The sequence below is a fragment of the Neolamprologus multifasciatus genome, chromosome 22, assembly GCF_963576455.1.
Source record: "Neolamprologus multifasciatus chromosome 22, fNeoMul1.2, whole genome shotgun sequence".
NCBI lineage: Eukaryota > Metazoa > Chordata > Actinopteri > Cichliformes > Cichlidae > Neolamprologus > Neolamprologus multifasciatus.
Genome location: NC_140459.1, coordinates 22,848,803 through 22,867,104, shown reverse-complemented (window position 1 = coordinate 22,867,104; position 18,302 = coordinate 22,848,803). Strand labels below are relative to the sequence as shown.

At 40.5% G+C, this 18,302-nt stretch overlaps 1 protein-coding gene across 25 annotated transcripts in view; it reads right to left on the bottom strand.

Moving 5' to 3' along the window:
- adgrb2 (adhesion G protein-coupled receptor B2) overlaps positions 1–18,302 on the bottom strand; it is a 265,546-nt gene that overhangs the window by 41,160 nt on the left and 206,084 nt on the right. For 24 of the 25 annotated variants that reach the window (XM_085147623.1, XM_085147627.1, XM_085147625.1 and 21 more), the window contains 8 exons: positions 17,763–17,866; positions 17,303–17,405; positions 16,680–16,830; positions 12,292–12,361; positions 10,735–10,801; positions 5,896–5,981; positions 4,054–4,152; positions 1,429–1,528 (listed from right to left, as the gene is read on the bottom strand). In XM_085147623.1, coding sequence (XP_085003749.1) covers positions 1,429–1,528; positions 4,054–4,152; positions 5,896–5,981; positions 10,735–10,801; positions 12,292–12,361; positions 16,680–16,830; positions 17,303–17,405; positions 17,763–17,866 — 780 coding nt within the window. The remainder of the gene's footprint in view (positions 1–1,428; positions 1,529–4,053; positions 4,153–5,895; positions 5,982–10,734; positions 10,802–12,291; positions 12,362–16,679; positions 16,831–17,302; positions 17,406–17,762; positions 17,867–18,302) is intronic. The other variant, XM_085147628.1, reaches the window with a different exon arrangement.

Below are 18,302 nucleotides of genomic sequence, written 5' to 3'. Positions count from 1 at the left end.
TTATATTGTAAGGTAGACCCTACAATAATACATAGCGAGAAAAACCCAACAATCAACTGACCCCCCTATGAGCAAGCATGTTGGCAACAATGGGAAGGAAAAACTCCCTTTTAACAGGAAGAAACCTCCAGCAGAACCAGGCTCAGGGAGGGGCGGCAATCTGTCGTGACTGGTTGGGGTGTGACAAAGAAGGCAGGATAAAATACATGCTTTGGAAGAAAGCCAGAGATTAATAACAAGTATGATTCACTGCAGAGAGGTCTATTAACACACAGTGAGTAGGAAAGGTGACTGAAGAAGAAATACTCAGTCCATCATGGGAATCCCCCAGCAGCCTACACCTACTGCAGCATAACTAAGGGAGGATCCATGATTCACCTTCAGTGTTCTGGCTTAGGGAATGAGGCCCTGTCCACTAGTTTCTCAGTGCAGTGAGGTTTTCCTGTACCTTTAGCAGAAATACAGTCCCAAGGTTTAATGTTTCCACCTCTGTGCTTGATTGTGGGGATGGTGTTCTTTGGCTCATACTCAACTTTTCTCTTTCAAACTTAACATGTGCCTTCATGAGCAGGGGGACTTGTAATCCTGCAACATTTCAGTCCATTATTGTGGAATGTGTTATCCGTAGTGTTCTTGGTGACTGCGGTAAAACTTCCTTCAGATCATCATTAACAAGCTCCTCCCGTGTAGGTTTAGGCTGATCCACCACCTATCTCATGATCATCCTCACCCTATGAGCCAAGATCTTGTACGGAGCTCCAGACTGAGGACAAATGCTGATTATTTTATAATTCTTACATTTCTGAATATTTCCACCAGCAGTTGCCACATTCTCACCAAGTTTTTTGCCATTGGTCTTTTAGCCCATTTCAACCTTGTGGAGGACCTTACGTCCTTTTATAGCTCTTTGGTTGTGGAGAGGTTGGGATGGAAAAAACTGATGTGCTTTATGCACATAAGTTGAGATCAGGACTATCTATAATTGATTGACTGATTGATTATATATGACCTGCACACACGCATCTGTGAAAGCCATAATTCTGACTAAGTTTAGGGGATCAAACGCTTATTTCACTCAGTCACATGAAAATAAATTTATAACTTTATCTGATATGTTTTTTTCTGGATTGTTGGTTGATATTCTATCGCTCTACTGATATAAAAATAGAGACTGTTTATTTCTTCATAAGTGAGCAAACTCACAAATTCAGCAGGGGATCAGATAACTATTTCCAACACTGCATCTTTATCGTTTGACTATTCAAGAGCAAACAGCAGTAAATGTGCAAATACTTCATCTATATCTGTGACACAGCAGGTGTTTCTTGAACTTTCAGAGGGCTCCCACCATTTAAAAGCAGCTTTTCCATGGTGTCTCAAAGCTACAGATGAGTGTGTTGCATGCACTGGTGTTGTGAGACACATCACCTGGAAGAGTGTGGAGCGCCGGTCAGTTATGGCCAGGACCGCTGACATCCAGGTTAATGCTAGCAGTGGGAGAACCACACACGAGCTCCACAGCGATGCCCTGTCAGAGAGGAAAGAAGGAGACAGAGGTCGGGGCAGAGGAGGAGGAAAGGAGGGAATGAACAAGGGATTCAATCTCAAACCAAACCAGATGAGTCATATCTGGTAAGTCACATAACTCAACTTCTCACACACATACACTCATGTAAACATGGAGATGAGGCATAGTTTCACAGCAGTGGGCAATTTGAAACTGATTGGCACACTGGGATTTGAATCAGACTTAATATTCCCACCGATAAATGGAAGATGATGTGTAATCATGTAGATAGTTGTGGACTGGCAGTTGCTCACAATTACATAGTTGATGCACACTAAGTGCCATGCTGGTAGACTGCGAAGACAATGGGCAGAAGCCCACCGAGGAGGGGGAAGACAAGTCACTGACAAGTACTGACATCGGGTTTCTGAGGTACAAGAATGTGTGTGCGTGTCTGACCGTAACACCACAAAGATAGACACCAATTTAAAATGTTCATGCTGTCTGAGCACATATTCGCGGTTTTATAACTGTCCAATAAAAAAGACGGACAGCTCCGTCTACATGGAAAAATACGCACGTCCCTGTTGATGTGCAAAACGAGCAAAAGCGAATAAAGAACAATAAATTATAGTGATGTATCTGCTCTTCTCCTGTGAACTCCCTGTGGTGCTGACTGCGGTTGTAACCAAACGTCATAATCCAGCAGAGCAACAAACGCCAAGAAATGTTTACATAAAAGAAATAAAAATAATGAGAGTAAAAAAGAGGTATGATTCATATGAATTGAATGTTCCATAAGACTAATAAAGCTGATCCTACGTTTTACATATTAAAGTAGCATCTTTTGCCCATCACTAATAAATCAATCTTGTGTGGGTGTGTGTGTTCTTTGTCTTGACAACTTATACAGTCGAGCTAGTGACAATCTGTCAGGTAAATGTCAAAGTAAGCAAGTAAGTAAACCACCTGAAGTCCAATATGACTTGTATATGTCTGAGACTTAGGTATAAGGAACAATGACTATAGTCAGGGGTGCACATAAGTGGTCCGCAGGTGCACATTCGCTGTCAAAATAAAAGACGTGCACCAGATAAGAAGTTGCAACGCGCGTTTGCGTACATATAAAAGACATTGTTTTTATCCGCGAGAGTGGGATTTTCACGGCATATTCTGCACCACATCTCTGTGCGTTCATCATTTGTTCAAAGCCAGCTCACCTCCTGCAACCACTTTTCTGAGAATATGTGCTTCTTTTGCGGTTCGGACATTTCTTTGGAGGTGGAGGAACACCAAAGTAACTGCTTAAAGGAGCTTGCTTCTTCGACATCTTTAAGAGTTCTAAACAAATATGTGTTCTCCTCCAGAAAATCTTATGTACGCAAATGTGCGGTACAACTTCTTATTTGGTGGGCGTCTTTTATTTTGACAACAAATGCGCACCTGCGGACCACTTATGTGCACCCCTGACTATTGGCTGGTTTGGAAATTCATACAAGTTTGCTATTCTACTTCTTTTCTGAGCCAATATGTAACAATAGAGTCAACTTGTCTTTAGCAAGGATCTAGGCAACTGAAAAACATGAAAAATAACCCTGTGTGTGAAGATTTACAGGTCTTCCTGATTATGAAACCATTAAAACAATCCTCAGAACAGAAGAAACAATCCAGTGTTTGAAAAGAAACTGCTATGAATCTTTTTTAGCAAAGCTCAGCAAAACGTCGTCAAAGAAAACACATCTAACAACACATTTAAGATTTTTTAATTTCTTTTTAAAACTTTATTGCCTTGATTTTTAGTATTATTGTTATTAGTAGCAGTCCATGTATTTCTTTTTAATCAGTTTTATTAATGGTTACAATGAGATTTGGATTGTAAATAATCTTATTTATCTTACTTGGCCTTTGTTCAGCCCCTTAGCTCACAAATTGTGTTAAACAAGCTGTTTTCTTCATCTGTTTAAATCAACTTTTTTTGTTTGTCTCTGATTGGCCTGCCCATTAAAAGCAGAAGGTTTGAACAACAGGCGGGTGGGGCTTATGTGCTCACAGAGAGAAAACTCTTTTTTTGTCATTATAATAAAAATGGCACCTTATTAAACACATACACCACTAAACTTATATCACTAAACTTTGAGTCAGGTTTTCCTTTTTCTCACATGTACGTGATATTACGTGTGTTACTGTGAATATTTACATGATCTGGTTAATATGAAATCCACGTTTATGCAAGTACACTACCCAAATAGTTTGCTTCATTAACAACCTTTCTGAACATTGTGTAACACAAACATGATTAAAACAAACTTCTAAATATGATTCACAAATATAGCTTGACAGGGGTCAGATTTGCTTAGTGCAACCAGAGGAAATACCACTTTGGATGAAAACATGATCTCATTAAATTGCAGCGATAGTAGAGCAGGTGTTTTTCCTTTCATTACTTAGCCAGATCCTGCATCATAACTGAAAGCCAGAGATTACAAAAGATGTAGGAGAGTGAGGGTAATGGAGAGAAAGAGATAGAGAGGTGAAGATGGACTAACATGGCGCTGCTGGCAGTCGAGTTGGACATAGCGGTGCTTGAGATCACGCCACACTTGGAGCATTTCAGGAGCAGTCGGCTACGCGCCTCCGCTGGGACACTTTAGGACATGTACAGACATACATACATAAACACATACACGCACGCACCCAGGTGAAGAGGACAGGAGGTAGGTAAGGGTGTGGGATGTGTGGGAAGGACAAGTGGCAATTATGACAACAGGTGAATGTGCCGGTGTCACAGTTGCAAAATAACCAAGAGGAAAAAGTAAAGAAAAAGAAACATAAAGAGAGAAAGTGGACACAACAAAGAGAAGAAATAAAAAGAAAAAAAAGAGAGGGGAGAAAGGGGGAAGGAGAAAAGAAAGAAAGGAAAAATTAAAACCAGATCTTAAAAAGTAGCAGCAATGAAAAACAGTCAGAATACAAAGATCGATTCAGAGCAAGTAGAGAGAACATGAGAGACGGACATTGTAATGTTACAGCAATCATGTGGATTAACAGATTACAGTGATGCAGACAGGAAGTACTGGTGCAAGTACCAAAGATATATTCCCCGGCTAGTGCAAGCAGATCTATGTGTGTGTTTTCATTTATATATATATATATATATATATATATATTATCTTATTTTTTCATATCACTGTGCAAAAGTGAAGCTTTCTGACTCCTTTGGTTGTTTACTTACTTACAGTCGACCACTCAGACAGAAAGAGAGAGTGAATGTGCGCACGCTTGCGTGTGTATATACTGAATTTGAGTATATACGTGCAAGCAGAGAATGATGGGGCAGTATGTTGCTATGCTACATTAGCGTCCCATCACAGCTCATTGCCTTGTTGCCAGCCACATCCCCATGGCTTCATAAGGAAATACATTACGCTAATGACAGCTTGTCCTGTTAGCAACACGACCAACTGTGGTGCGTGTGTGTGTGTCTGTGTGTATGTGTGAGCATTTTATTTCTGTGAACACACTTCTGAGAATCGGGGCACGAAATGTGCTTACTGCTCGGATAAGGCCAAGGACTTTTCATGCGACAAAGAAGGATACACCTGTTCGTGTGTATTTTCGTGTGCGCGTAGGTGTGTTTGTACACAGCGACTGGTTTAATCTCAGGTTGCATCGCCGGGTAACAAAAGCTAATCAACCCCCTGGAGAGCTGAGCTGTACTGTTAACCCTTGATGCTACGAACAAATTAAAAGTTCCATAAAGAAAAAAAAGGAGAACAAATGATGGAATCAATAGGTGTAAAAATTAAAACATGGATTTTTAGATGTGGGAGTGCCATTCAGAATGAGAAAGATGATGAGCGCTGCGAACTACTTTAATACAAACAACGGTGGAGCTAGAGACATATGCCTGTATATTGTGTGTATGTGTGGGTTAGGATTCAATAGTATATAAGGTTTAATCCACATAATCCAGGTATTTATTGAATGTAATTAGATTTCCATCTGCCATTGATTTTCACATCCACTTTATTCGGCGATGTCACTTCAAGCACACAAAACTAGATGGGTAGCGTATGTTAAAGCGAAGTAAAATGCATTGCACAGAGCAACAAAACACGGCAGATGTCTTGTCATTTTGTTGCCAAATTGGATCATATTTTTTCTGTTTCTTTTCCCTTTTTTTGGATAATTTTTACTGAAGGCACAGATGTACAGGTAGGTGTACGTGCTCAGACCCTCGAAAGCATTTCTAGTTAATTGCCATGAATACTTTGTGCTCCTAAGTTTGTCTGACAGCAGGGAAAATGTAACTAATGCAGCAAATGTGCGTGGATGGACGTGTGTGTGTGTCTGTGTGTAAGTATGTGTGTGAAGTGCAGGCAACTTACCCAGCACGCTGCTTTTTAGACTTGTCTGAGATGCCGTCTCGAGACATGAGCTTGTTAAACACCACGATTCCAATAAGCATATTCACCTGAGAGACAGAAACACATTGAGTCACACAGAGTCGAGAACAGGTGATCAAATGGCTTTGTATCTTCTTTTATTAATGTTTCACAAGGTTGAAGACAACATTGTAAAAGCCTCATAGACCAAGTTGATTTTTAATTATCAATAAAATTAATGAATGTTTATACGCCATTAGTAATGATATAGTTTATCTGTATTCTCTCTGCTAACCACTTTGTGATTTTGATTGCATTTGCATGTGTGTCATCACTCTGTAAACATTCGATAGCTCAAAAAGTTTTGAATAAATTTTGATAAAACTCTATCATGTAGAGTGGGATCACATCAACAAGCCATTAAAATTTGGTTTACATCACCAAGGTCTTCCAGGTCAACTTAAAGATTTATTGATTGAAAACTGACAAAAAGCCATAAAACTATGATTTGGATAGAAAGTGCCATATAAAGATTTTAAATATCATGTCACATCTGACCTCTGACCTCTCCTTTGAGGTCAATAGATTGATAATAATAAGTGATAATAACGTTACAGAGCTATTTATAGCAATGTTTCCTGCCGCCATTGTTTGTGTTGACAACATACAGGCATATAGAGAACGATATAAGGGGATTCTAAATATTATGCCATTATATTATATCTTTGCTATGTATACTGCAGTAACGGCTATACGAGTTTAAATACATAACAATTTGAATAGATGGTGGTTTGTGAACTTTTAATAAAAAAAACCCAACATGTTTATTATTAAACATTTAAGTGGATTTACTAAACAATGAATGCTATACATGAGCTTTATCTACATAAGAAATACAAATAATAATAATCATACTAAAAATGATGTCTGTCCGTATCTTAAAATGGGTTTCAAAAGGGCAAATAACAAAAGCTTGTACTTTTACTTATTTTTTACTGCACTACAAACTAGTCTTTTAAAAAAGGCAAAAGAAACAAAAACTAATATCTAGAAGATACAACATTATTCCCCTAAGAGTAAATACTGTCCACGGAGAGTGAGCTGACTTGGCCTTGGGGTCGGTTGAATAAAAACATCTATTTATGAACTATACAAAGTATTATGTATACTATTAAAGCCAAGCATAGGCTTTTTTTCTAAAGGTTTTATTACTTACTAATTCCTACGTCAAATGATGTCATGCTTCAACTAGCAAAATCTAGACAATCAACATATTAAGTTACATGAACAAATTCAGCTTTAATTTGGTGAATTGAAGGTAACAGACATTCCTTTCGTTGGTTTCATCCTACTCCTTCTATCCACATAGCACAGGACAAAAGTTTTCTTAACCTATAATTATGGCAGTTCTGAAACAGGGTTATTTGCAAAAAAAAAAGCTTTAAAAAACTGCTTCTCATACTTGTGTCTCTTACTAATGAGGAGTCCGTTGTTAAGCCTGCCAAACATCTGGGTTATAGCGGTGACCCAGTGATACAGATTCAATAAGACGCACTCGCACATGGCTCTGAGCCGAGGCTTGCCACATGTAGACCCCTTCTACTTTGAAATTCTGCCCATGTGGGAGATTTTCTGTGCTAGCGACATGTTCGTCATAATCCTGATTGCCAGCATTCACTCATACGCTTTCTTCCATCAGCCATGGGTTTCTCTGCCTATTCTTTGTTTGATCGTTTATCAGGTTCTTTGGGAAGTCTGCTGGAGGAGCGAGCGGTGTAAGTGACAAGTGATTTTCACACCCTGATGCGTACCTACACAGCTCCTACAATGCATTCCTATTCTTACCAAGCTCTTAAACTGAATGTCTGCCTGAATACCTCCTTCAGCTCATGCCAAGAGCTGCTACTAGCTAAGAGGAAAAAATCCATATGCTGAAATCATGTCTGCCAAAAATTACAACCACTAAGCAGCTGAACAGTTAGAGTCTGACATACACGTACCATGTTAAACATTTGGTTTTCACATCCTTTGCAGAAGCCTAATTTCTGCTCAAATCCAATTTCTTAGAAATGAAATGGGAAATACTCATATTTCCTTTTACTGCATATAATAATAATAATAATGATAATAATCTGGTGGATGACACTCTGCATGACAGATATATTGTATTCTAGAGTGTGTAGTGCTTTAAAAAGATACAGTCAATCACAGAGCCTTCCTGATCAGTTCAGTCAGTCTGTTGGTGTCTCCAGCTGCGATGCTGCTCCCCCAGCAGACCACAATAAAGTACACTGTGCTCACCACAACTGAGTGATGGAAAATCTCCTTCGTTTTGCTGCACACATTGATGGATCTCAGGTTCCTCAGGAAAAAGAGCCTGCTCATCCCATTTCTTTAGTATACAACTTCTGTTTTGGTCTCCCAGTTCAGTCTGTTGTCACTGTGGATGCCCAGGTACTGGGCACTCCTCCACCACATTAATAGCCTATGCCATCACAGACAAAGCTGTGTAGCGGTCCACCTCCCTCTGGAGTTGATCGCCACCTCTCTGGTCTCATTCAGATTCAGAAGCAGATGACTTCTACCACACCACTCCACAAAAAACATCTACTAGTGCTCTGTACGTCTCCTCCTACCCATCACTAATATATCCAAACACTAGAACTGTCAAGAGTATTTGCGTATGTGGCGTGACCTGGAGTTGTACTGAGTCTGAGGTGTACAAGGTGAACAGGAATGGAGACAGCACAGTCCCCGGTGGAGCTCCTGTACTGCACATCACCAAACTAGACAGAGCATTTGGTGGATCATCAGTATGGTACATGTGGCATTTACGATTCATTAAAAAAAAATCTCTTTCTCTGATCTCTTCCAGTCTCGCGTGTGCTACTGACAACTACCTACAACGTGCCAAACTGTGACAGCACTATTGTCATGCCAGTCATGTCTGGCCCGGGCTCTGTGAGGCAGCACCATCCTGCTCAGCTATTTGCCCAAGGCCAGGTTCATTAATTAGAGAAGAGTCCTGTGGGAAGGTCTGTGTTTCTCTGCCCAACGCCCTGCTCTCATTACAGCTGTTTGTTAGAGTGCGGCCCCAGCAACAACACCAGGGGGCCAGGTACCACGTAGCAGCTGGGGTGTGGAGCGTACTTTGACATTGCGGAGGAGAAAAGCTGGAAGCGCACCAAGACATACTAGCCACTGAAAAATAAGTTTAAGCAAGTTGGTGGGTTTTATGAAACTGCTCCAACTTTCGAAACTTGAATGTTTAACTTCTTCATCTTATAACTAATTCAAATACGCTTTTTTAGAGTCATGCATTTTGCATTTTTTTAAATAAAGCACCAGCTTCGCGAGTATTTATAGTTTTTATACAAGTGTATAAACACTATTTAATATTTTCAATTAAAGTAATGCGATTTATTACTGTTTTGCATTCAGTTTCAGACTATGTAACCTTTGAATAATAACAGTGGCATTGCAAGACACTAGATTAACATAATGATGAATATTCAGCACCACATAATCCTGTATTCCCTTGTGCCTAAAACTGCAGCTTGCAGAAACTGTCTAACTGCTGTTTGCTTGTCAGGGATTTACTTCAAAATCATGCATATCACTCTGCACACCTGTGCTGTCTGATCCATGTTCCCTTTCTGACGTGTACTGTACGGCACATGTGCAAACAACAGAGGAAAAGAAGCTATAAATGGACACACACAACAGCAACGCCAGTGGCAGCAATTACCAAACTTTAATGCCCCATCCAGACTTATTAAGCTTAGTGGTGGCAATATCTACCCAGGGATCCATTTAGGAGAAATTAGCTGAGCCACATACAGCAGCACACAGAAGCAGATGATTAAAACAACCTCTGAGATACAATCAGTGCACTCAGTTTTGCTGTAGTGCAACACAGAAGTATATTTACTTCAACATAAAACCGTCTGCTTTATGGCAACTGGCAAAAATGAAGAAAGCGCACATTATTACATTCCGTGGAACACCAGTTAGCTGCATATTTAGATCTGAAAACCACTGGACCATATTAATACTTAAAACATTGGCTACAGAGCCCTATGCTTTGAAAATGCATATAACAGTGAGAGATTTGGGGCTAGAGCTGCGATGGAGGTCCACTCTTGCGCTGCATTGCCGGCAGCTCTTGTCAGCTAGAATATGTTTTTATTTTTTTCTGGGCTGACATTTTAGACTCAGCGATCAAAGCGCTCAGCTCATCATTGTGTCGTGTACACCCTGGGTGTGTATGCTTACATGTGCATGCGCGAGAGAGGAAAACCCTCAGAGGTCAACATGCATTTGCTTTAATGCCCCAAGCTGGGAGGCTAACTTTGCAAAAATATTTAAAGAATATTTGTGCCGTGTGACCACAGAGAGAGGCCGGCTGGCTGAGAGGAAAGGAACCGTCATGTGGATGGAACCTGAATCCTCACTTAGTCACGCTCCTGTTGGCTTCCCATGATGCACTGAGTGTTTCTTCATTCACCCTTTTTAATTCTATATGTGTTTATAGACCACCGTTTATACACCATTACTAAACGCGGAATCTCTTCCAGTGTGGATTTTGTCCCACCTCCAACTGCTCACAACAGATGGCTGCCCCTCTCCCTGACCCTGGTTCTGCTGCTCCTGTTAAAAGGGAGTTTTTCCTTCCCACCATCACTAATTGCTTGCTCACAGGGGAACGCCTGGTTGTTTGTTTTTTTTCTCTATTATTGTAAGGTGTTTATCTTACAGTATAAAGTGCCTTGAGGCAACCATTCTTGTGATTTGGTGCTATATAACTAAAACTGAACTGAACTGAAGCAGTGACACACTCACCAATACAATGACAGCAGCTGGCCCAACAAAGGCATAAAGCAAACCGCCTTCCAACGATAGCCAGCAACTAAGTAGAGGAAAAAAAAAAGAAAAAAGGAGAGGTGTTAAAAAGTGCGTAAACACAGAAAAATCACAGCATGTAAAATATCACGTCGCCAGATTCCGGTCTCACATTTCACTTACTGCGAGTGCCAAGTACTTAACAAAAACAAGTAGACATTCAATTAAGTATCACATTAACTCCAAATTTCCTTGGTGAGGGATAAAGCCTTTCAATGTGTGGTTAAGTGCCTCTTTCTGTAAATAATGCCCTCAGTGCTGAGCAAATTTATTATGTACATTACCTAAAACATATCCTCAAACTGGAAATTTTGTTTTTGCAAGCTAGTGAGACTTAATGAGTTTAAATGTGTCCTCCAGTAATGTCATCAGAGCACGCGGAAACCCCTCTGTCATCTTAATTACAGCTCAATAAAGAGAAAGCTCAAGATGGAAACACCCCCCCCCCCAAAAAAAAAAACAAAAAAAAAAAACCTCCGCAAAGCCCTCACATTAATGATATGTTGAGTAAAATACGGGGAAGTAAACCATTTTAAGATGCATTTTATTGACTGGGTATGTAATAAAGCTTTTTTGTGTACATTTTGCTTAAAGGTCAGCCTAGGATTGCCTTGGATTTTCATATTCTTGAACAAAACATTCAAATCATGCTTCACCTGTTTGACGTGGTTATTGAAATGCCTTAAAGGTCATTTTGCACTCACACTTGACAGCAAGGAGATTAATTTTATATTGAAGACCTTAAAACTATTAGTTTCTCACTTGAATGACAGAAAAAAGCCGTTTGGCCCTAAGCTGGAATAATTTCCTTAATTTATGAGCAAATTTAGAAAATCAAAATCTTTAATTGTTTTTTCGGTGGTGGAGTTGCTGGATATAGAGCCATTGCGATAATATCAAACATTAACAGAACCACAAAAATCAAAAGCTGATTAGATGATTAGTTTTTGACGATTAAGGTTTTCATACATGATATGTAAATATGTTTTATTTAATCTGCCGATCACAGCTGATTTTCAGGGGGTTAATGTGTCCCTGCGGTGAACAGGACTGTCAGTGTTATACCATGCTCACTACATAAGCAGCTAAGATGTGCTGCGTATTGAACATAGTGCGTGCTGGGATAGGCAACTGTCCTCCTGTGGCACAGAAGAAAGAAATATACAATAGCAACTGTATGAATAGATACATGGATACGATACATGGAGAAAAGACTGATGATGTTGATGTAAAACAATAGGTTTGGGGTTTACATACTCAGCTACACACGGACTGCTTTGACTGAATAAACTAAATACATAAAAATACTCGCCTATGAAATAAACTTTAGTTTGAACACCTCGGGGAAAAACACTTGCATGTTTTGAATCATCAGCAATGAGGCCAATGAATGGTACTCTGCCTCTAGCCCACACAAATGCATGGTTGAAGCTGGTATTTAGTGATGATATTCACATCGACTGAGACAAAGTCAGGAGGTCTAGAAGCAATACTCACTAGCTGGCTGTGCCGTAACCTCTCGCTCTGGTGAAACCCACTGACACTGCTACAACAAGGGCTGGAAGACCTACAGACAGACACGGGGAGAAAGATCAAAAGTGTGAGACAAAAGATAAAAGAGAGCCTTAGTGGGGACGATGAAGCATGTCGGCCCAATAAGATTTCCCAGTATGAACAACTCTATAAGGCTCCTTTCATTAAAATGCTAAGCAGCCATGCAATAGAGTGTAATATGAATGTATGATTCAAAGTGACTGGGTGCTCTATAGGTAACCCCAGCGCTCTGTACTTCCTGACACGAGGTCTAGCTACAAGCATGAAAACTGGGCTTAGATAGATGGAAGTTATTTTAGTCATAGGCGACCCAAAGCACACAGTGTGGGTGTGTGCAAGCAGCACCAGGAGTACTTGAGCATATGAGACTTAGAGGCCGTTTGTAAAAATGCAAGATATAACTAGGAGTGGTCAATAAGTCATATGATAATTAGCTAAATCAAGTGATTTGTGTGTGTGTGTATGTGTGTGTGTGTGTGTGTGTCTGCGCACAAATGAGAAGGAAAGAGAGTGAGACCAAGTGTCGCAGAATGCGTGCCAGAAAAAGAAGGAAATATGCCAGGCCCTGTAATGAGCTTGGCTCTGAAATATTCATGTAATTAACAAAGCTGTGCTTATGGCTGCAAATGAAAAGCAATTAGAAAAAGTCACATTAACATTAAAAAATAAGATGGTGGAGAGCCAGGCCGATCCACTAACCAGCGAAGTTTCAATTAGTCAACATCATCAATCTAGCATTTAACTCTGTAGGACGGCAAACCGCGCACCTACACTTCAGGCTTACACGGTCTGCTGCTAATCTAACGCAGATCCAGTCCCGCCCCGAAATCTCCCGTTCCCATGGCAACCGATTTCAATCACATAATTTGGGGAAGAAAATTGGGAAATGGACGAGAGGAGGATAAGCTGTTTGATCCTCTCCACTATGCTCGGCTGTTTCACGCTTTCTGTGTGCATCTGCAAGTGTGTCGGATAATTAAACAGCTGGCACGCGCCCCCGCCGTGTGCCCGGAGCCTTCCTCGCGTTCTGTAACTGCACAGGATATACATTTCGCTCTGTATCAGGTTAGGGCATCAGTGACTAGGCAGATTAGACCTGTGGGATCAATATCAAGTGAAATGAAATGGGTGTGGGGGTTGTGATTTTTTTTTTTTTTTGTGCTATCTCACTGCTCATCTTGCTAGGGTTGTGCAGATGTTATCATATCTTTGATTAACATCCCATCTAACATCCCTGCTGCCTGTTGAGTTATCAGGTCGTCTAGGTCACAGCATAATAGAGTGACATGCGGCACAAATGGGTGGAAAAAAAAGTGACATAGACTTACAGGCGGAGAGGAGAGAGTTTACCTGTAAAGAGTGACACCCTCTGAGAATGTGTATGCATGAGACAGCTTACACATGGGGCTTTGGCTGAGTTAGATAAAATTACAGTAGAAAGCTGTAATGAATGCCTTTTGGGAAATGAAGCAGCAAATAACAGCATACGGTGAAGAAAAATGGGATATAAATTAGAACGGAGCAAATGAAGATTGTTAAGCATAATACAGCCAACAATTTCAACACTATGGCATAATAAGCTGTTACATTTTCATGTAAAATAAGCCTGTCCTGCTGCTCTCCATCACCAATGCATGTCACACAAGAGTGCCTCAATCAGAATCCAATTCATGAAAGGGTCTTCATTTGCCACGCTGACAATCCTCTGGCATCCGAGGATAGTGGATGTTTTCGGTAAAAGAAACGGCAGACACCTTTATTATCAGCTAAGTGTAGTGAATGCCACAATTATATTGGTTATGATAATTCATGCATTCTGCATTTTGAAACAAATGCCATGCTTTCGTCACTGGAATTCACAAACACGCCGGTCAAAATGTTCAGATTTCCAGGAAAATCATGGCAATGACAAACAAACGCATAGCAATACAAATTAATGCTTATGGAGGGGAGTCAGGAGAGAATTAATGAAGTCCCTGTGTTTGTGCACTCAGTGTGATCAAACGTGCTTCGCGTGTACAGTCATGCAGTGTTAGACTCGTGAACAAAAAAGTGACTTTTTGATAACTTTAACATTAAATCAAGATGGACGGCTGTTGCTTTGATTCAAAGACTTCCAATCCAGTGTCTTTCTAGTTGGTCGGCTTACAAAAAAAAAAAACACTTTTGGGGGTTCATTAAATGCATTGAATCTCTAGTAAGTTAAAGACTCAGCTGGTCATTATTAACAAGTAGCTGTTACTGTGTTTCCAAAGTGCTTTGGTACATTGTTCTTTATATCACGTGGTAAAGTTCTAAGGACGGAAGATGCTCTTCCCAATGCAGCTCATAAATGCAGGAATGCAATTCAACACAGCTGCAAAAGGCTATTTCTCACACAAAACCTTGATGACAAAATAAATGTCAATGAACAAATCACCGAAACAGCCGTCAAAATAAACAGTTCCTCTGACGCTGTGAAAATCCAAGGTGGTCGAAATGTTTAGATGTTCTGTCAGAAAGACAGACAGACTCCCCTTAGCTGCTGAGTTCCAAACAGGTTTCTACTACAAGTTTTACTGACAGTGAACGCCTCGTGAGCCAGACTAGTATTTTTCCGAGTATAACTGACAACAACTTTGCATCAAAGCAGCCCAGTTTGAAGATTCTTTTATCTCCAGCAAACACGATGGAGCATTTGGTAATCGTCGTCTTCTTTCGGCACACGGTTGACCTTGTAACACGTTTAACTGATCAGGATCCTCCACGTTCAAAAGTTGCTGCAACTACAAAGATTCTTTAAATGAGTTTGCCAAAAACGTGTGACTTTGCTTGGCAGATTTACATAATTTTAGAGACTTTTCAGCATGGAGTGTATGACAGTTTATACACTGAAATAATTCCAACATACTTTAGAAAGAGGGGGAAAAAGAAAAGAGAAACTGTTCAGCTATGAAGGCGCATTATCTATTTTGATCACAAAGACAGAAAGCAGTAATTGTTCAAATTGTAGACAATTGGGCTTTGATTTGGCGAGATGTGATAAAACAATCGCAAGCGCTAACAATGAATGAGAAATGTTTTTTTCTGCTGTGCGCAAGTAACAACATGCTGTGAATGATTTCACATATTGTTTTGACAACTTGAACTATTATTTAAGGAGCGAGAAAGACTGCGATGAAGAGAAGTGAGCTTCACCGGCTAAATGCATCTACAGTTGCAATTAAACAGACAAGAAACAGCAACAAAACGACAGAATGAATCAAAGATGCAGATTAGCAGAGCAGCATTTTGAAAAAAAAAAGCATGTTCTGTGTGCTGGAAATGAGAATCTTATCTTTTGAGGTTTTGCAGACACGTGATCGTCAAACGTGATATTAACTTGTCTTCTGGACATGTGGCAATCACAATAAAAAAGCTTAGATGCTGGTCAGTGACCATCTGGCAACCACCTGTCGTTAGGGAAAAAATTGTGGTTGCTGGAGGTTGATGGCAGTTGCTGGGAAAATAATTGTTAATGCCCCAGTCACACAGGCCTACACACTGGTCAGTGACCCCCATTTATCCCTAGCAACACACCTGTCACTATAGGCAACTGTGGAAATCTACTAGGAACCGAAAAAAAAAAAAGGATTTTGGTGTAGCATCTTTTTTTATACCAATTTTACCCAGAGGGAACCAATGACATCCAGGATATATGCATTTTTTCCCCCCTTGACACCGATATGGCAGACAAATGTCGAGCAATATCACGCGAGAAAACTCAACAGGAATAATTTCAGGGGTGATGCATGCAAAGGGCTATTACAATCTTAGCCCAGATTTCAGGTACATTTATTATCACATTTTTAACTCATACTCTTCTCCCGCTTTCTCCTATCAGAAAAAAACCAACCTTAAAGCCCCCCGAAAATATATTTTTCTGCCAGTGAAAGCAGCTTGTGCTCCCTGTCTGAGTGAAAAGGTAGCTGTAATAATGTCAGATCAGCAAAGAATGTGGCCCCTTTAGCTTCTCTGTTCAAACAGGTTTGGGAATGAAACTGTAATTATGGAGGAAACTGAGTCGGTTTTATTACCACAGATCGGTGACATGGGCTGTGTCTGTGTGTGAGAATCACTGCAGTCTGGTACAGTGCATGCCAGGAACCAAGAGATGATGGTACAAAGAAAATGCGACAGACTTGTATATCTATGGCAACTACTGTGACAGCTACACTAGTTTAGCATATTGCTGAACATTCAGGTAGGCTCTATTATTAATTATATATTAATAATACTTTGTGGTGACCGAGCTTTAGGAACGTTACAGCACTGCACACTGTTTTAAAGCGTGTGATATTGTGTGGACTCACCCCAGCCGAGGCACAGAAACCGCTTGCGAATGAGTCGTGACCTCATTTTGCCAATGACTGCCAGGTAGGACTGCCACGCCTCAGTCAGCACCCAGCAGAAGGATGCCAAGAAGAAGAAATGCAGGAAGGCAGCAGTCACAGTACAGAGGCCCTAGTGAATAAAGAAAGTAATCGAGAGAGACAAGGGATTACAACACACGGAGAGGTGCTATTTAAACAAACAAACAAACAAACAAACAAACAAACAAACAAAAAGTTCTTAAGAAGAGACGTCACGAATCATCTTTTAGGGCTTGGCAGGGGAATATGAAACCTCCGCAAAATAGAAAGTACAAAGGCAAAAATACTGAGTGGAAGAACACGAGTTCAACCTGGCACTGCTGTGTGGTTGATCAATACTGACCACCACACAGTTCAGCCTTGCTTAGTCAGAAGACTTAGAATGCCTGCTTTGAGAACTCCACTGTATGAACTTTGTCTACTTCTGAACCCTGGTGGTTTTTGGCAGTTTTGTTTCTAGGCAATGGAGGCTTAGTCACAAGCACTATTATTGGAATCACAAGCACATGGACAAGACTTCCTGTGAAAATTCACGTGTAACTCAAAGAGCAGAAAGTCATTACCTTGCTAAGCGTTTGTGATTGTCCGACCAGAATTAATAAATTGGAGGCCAGGATGGAGAGGCAAAAATTCACCAAGATGATCGATCTCTCCGACCGGATATACCTAAAAGCAGAGAAACGAGAGACGGGAAAGAGGGAGAAATGACAGGCGTGTGCGGTAAGCATTGATGACAGACTGATGGACTGAACAGTGACTTTCTGGACACTGCAGAGACATTAGCTTGAGTTTGCCATCTGCTGCGTGTAATCAAAATACAAACTAATCACCACCTCCCCCCCACCGTAGTTGAACCATTTGTTCCTTATTAGGCCTCATTGGAGTTTTTGGCAAAGCAAATGACAGACACAAAAGAGACTTTGCTAGTGAGAAAATGACCACTGTGAGCACAGTTGATGTATGAATACTGACACTGCCATTACTCTATCAAATGTGTCTCTCAGTGTGTTTGTGAGCTCTCACCTCCAGAAGGCAGCATATATTAGCAGCAGGATGAGCAGAGCGGTGCAGGAGATGCCGCACCCCACCATAAGGGGCACAGAGGGCATGCTGGCAGGACCCATGTCCTAATAGCGGGAGGAAAGAACAGAAACAGGAGAGGGAGAGAGAGATGGATACTTCAGTGCAGTTGCAAGGCATTACAAGAGACATGTACCTGTATCAAAAAAAGCCAGAGTATTTTGCTCTTGTTAACAAAGCACATCTCAGTATATGTCTGTTTGAACTTGAACGTGCTGGTCTTGTTATCGAGGTTTTGTTCCAGTTGCTAGGAAACATTCCCGAACTGACTGATTTTTGATGATGGTACTTATGCCACTGAAGTTGCATCAACTGTGACATCGACATTTGATAATGCTAACATGTCGATGAAAGCGAGCTCTGTGACCGTCATTAAACACCAGATAACGTAATTGTTGCTGCTTTTCTGCTTTAAGTATCCACCAACGATATGATAATCAGGAGCCACTGAGGAAATATAATTAACTGAAACAAAATTAAAAA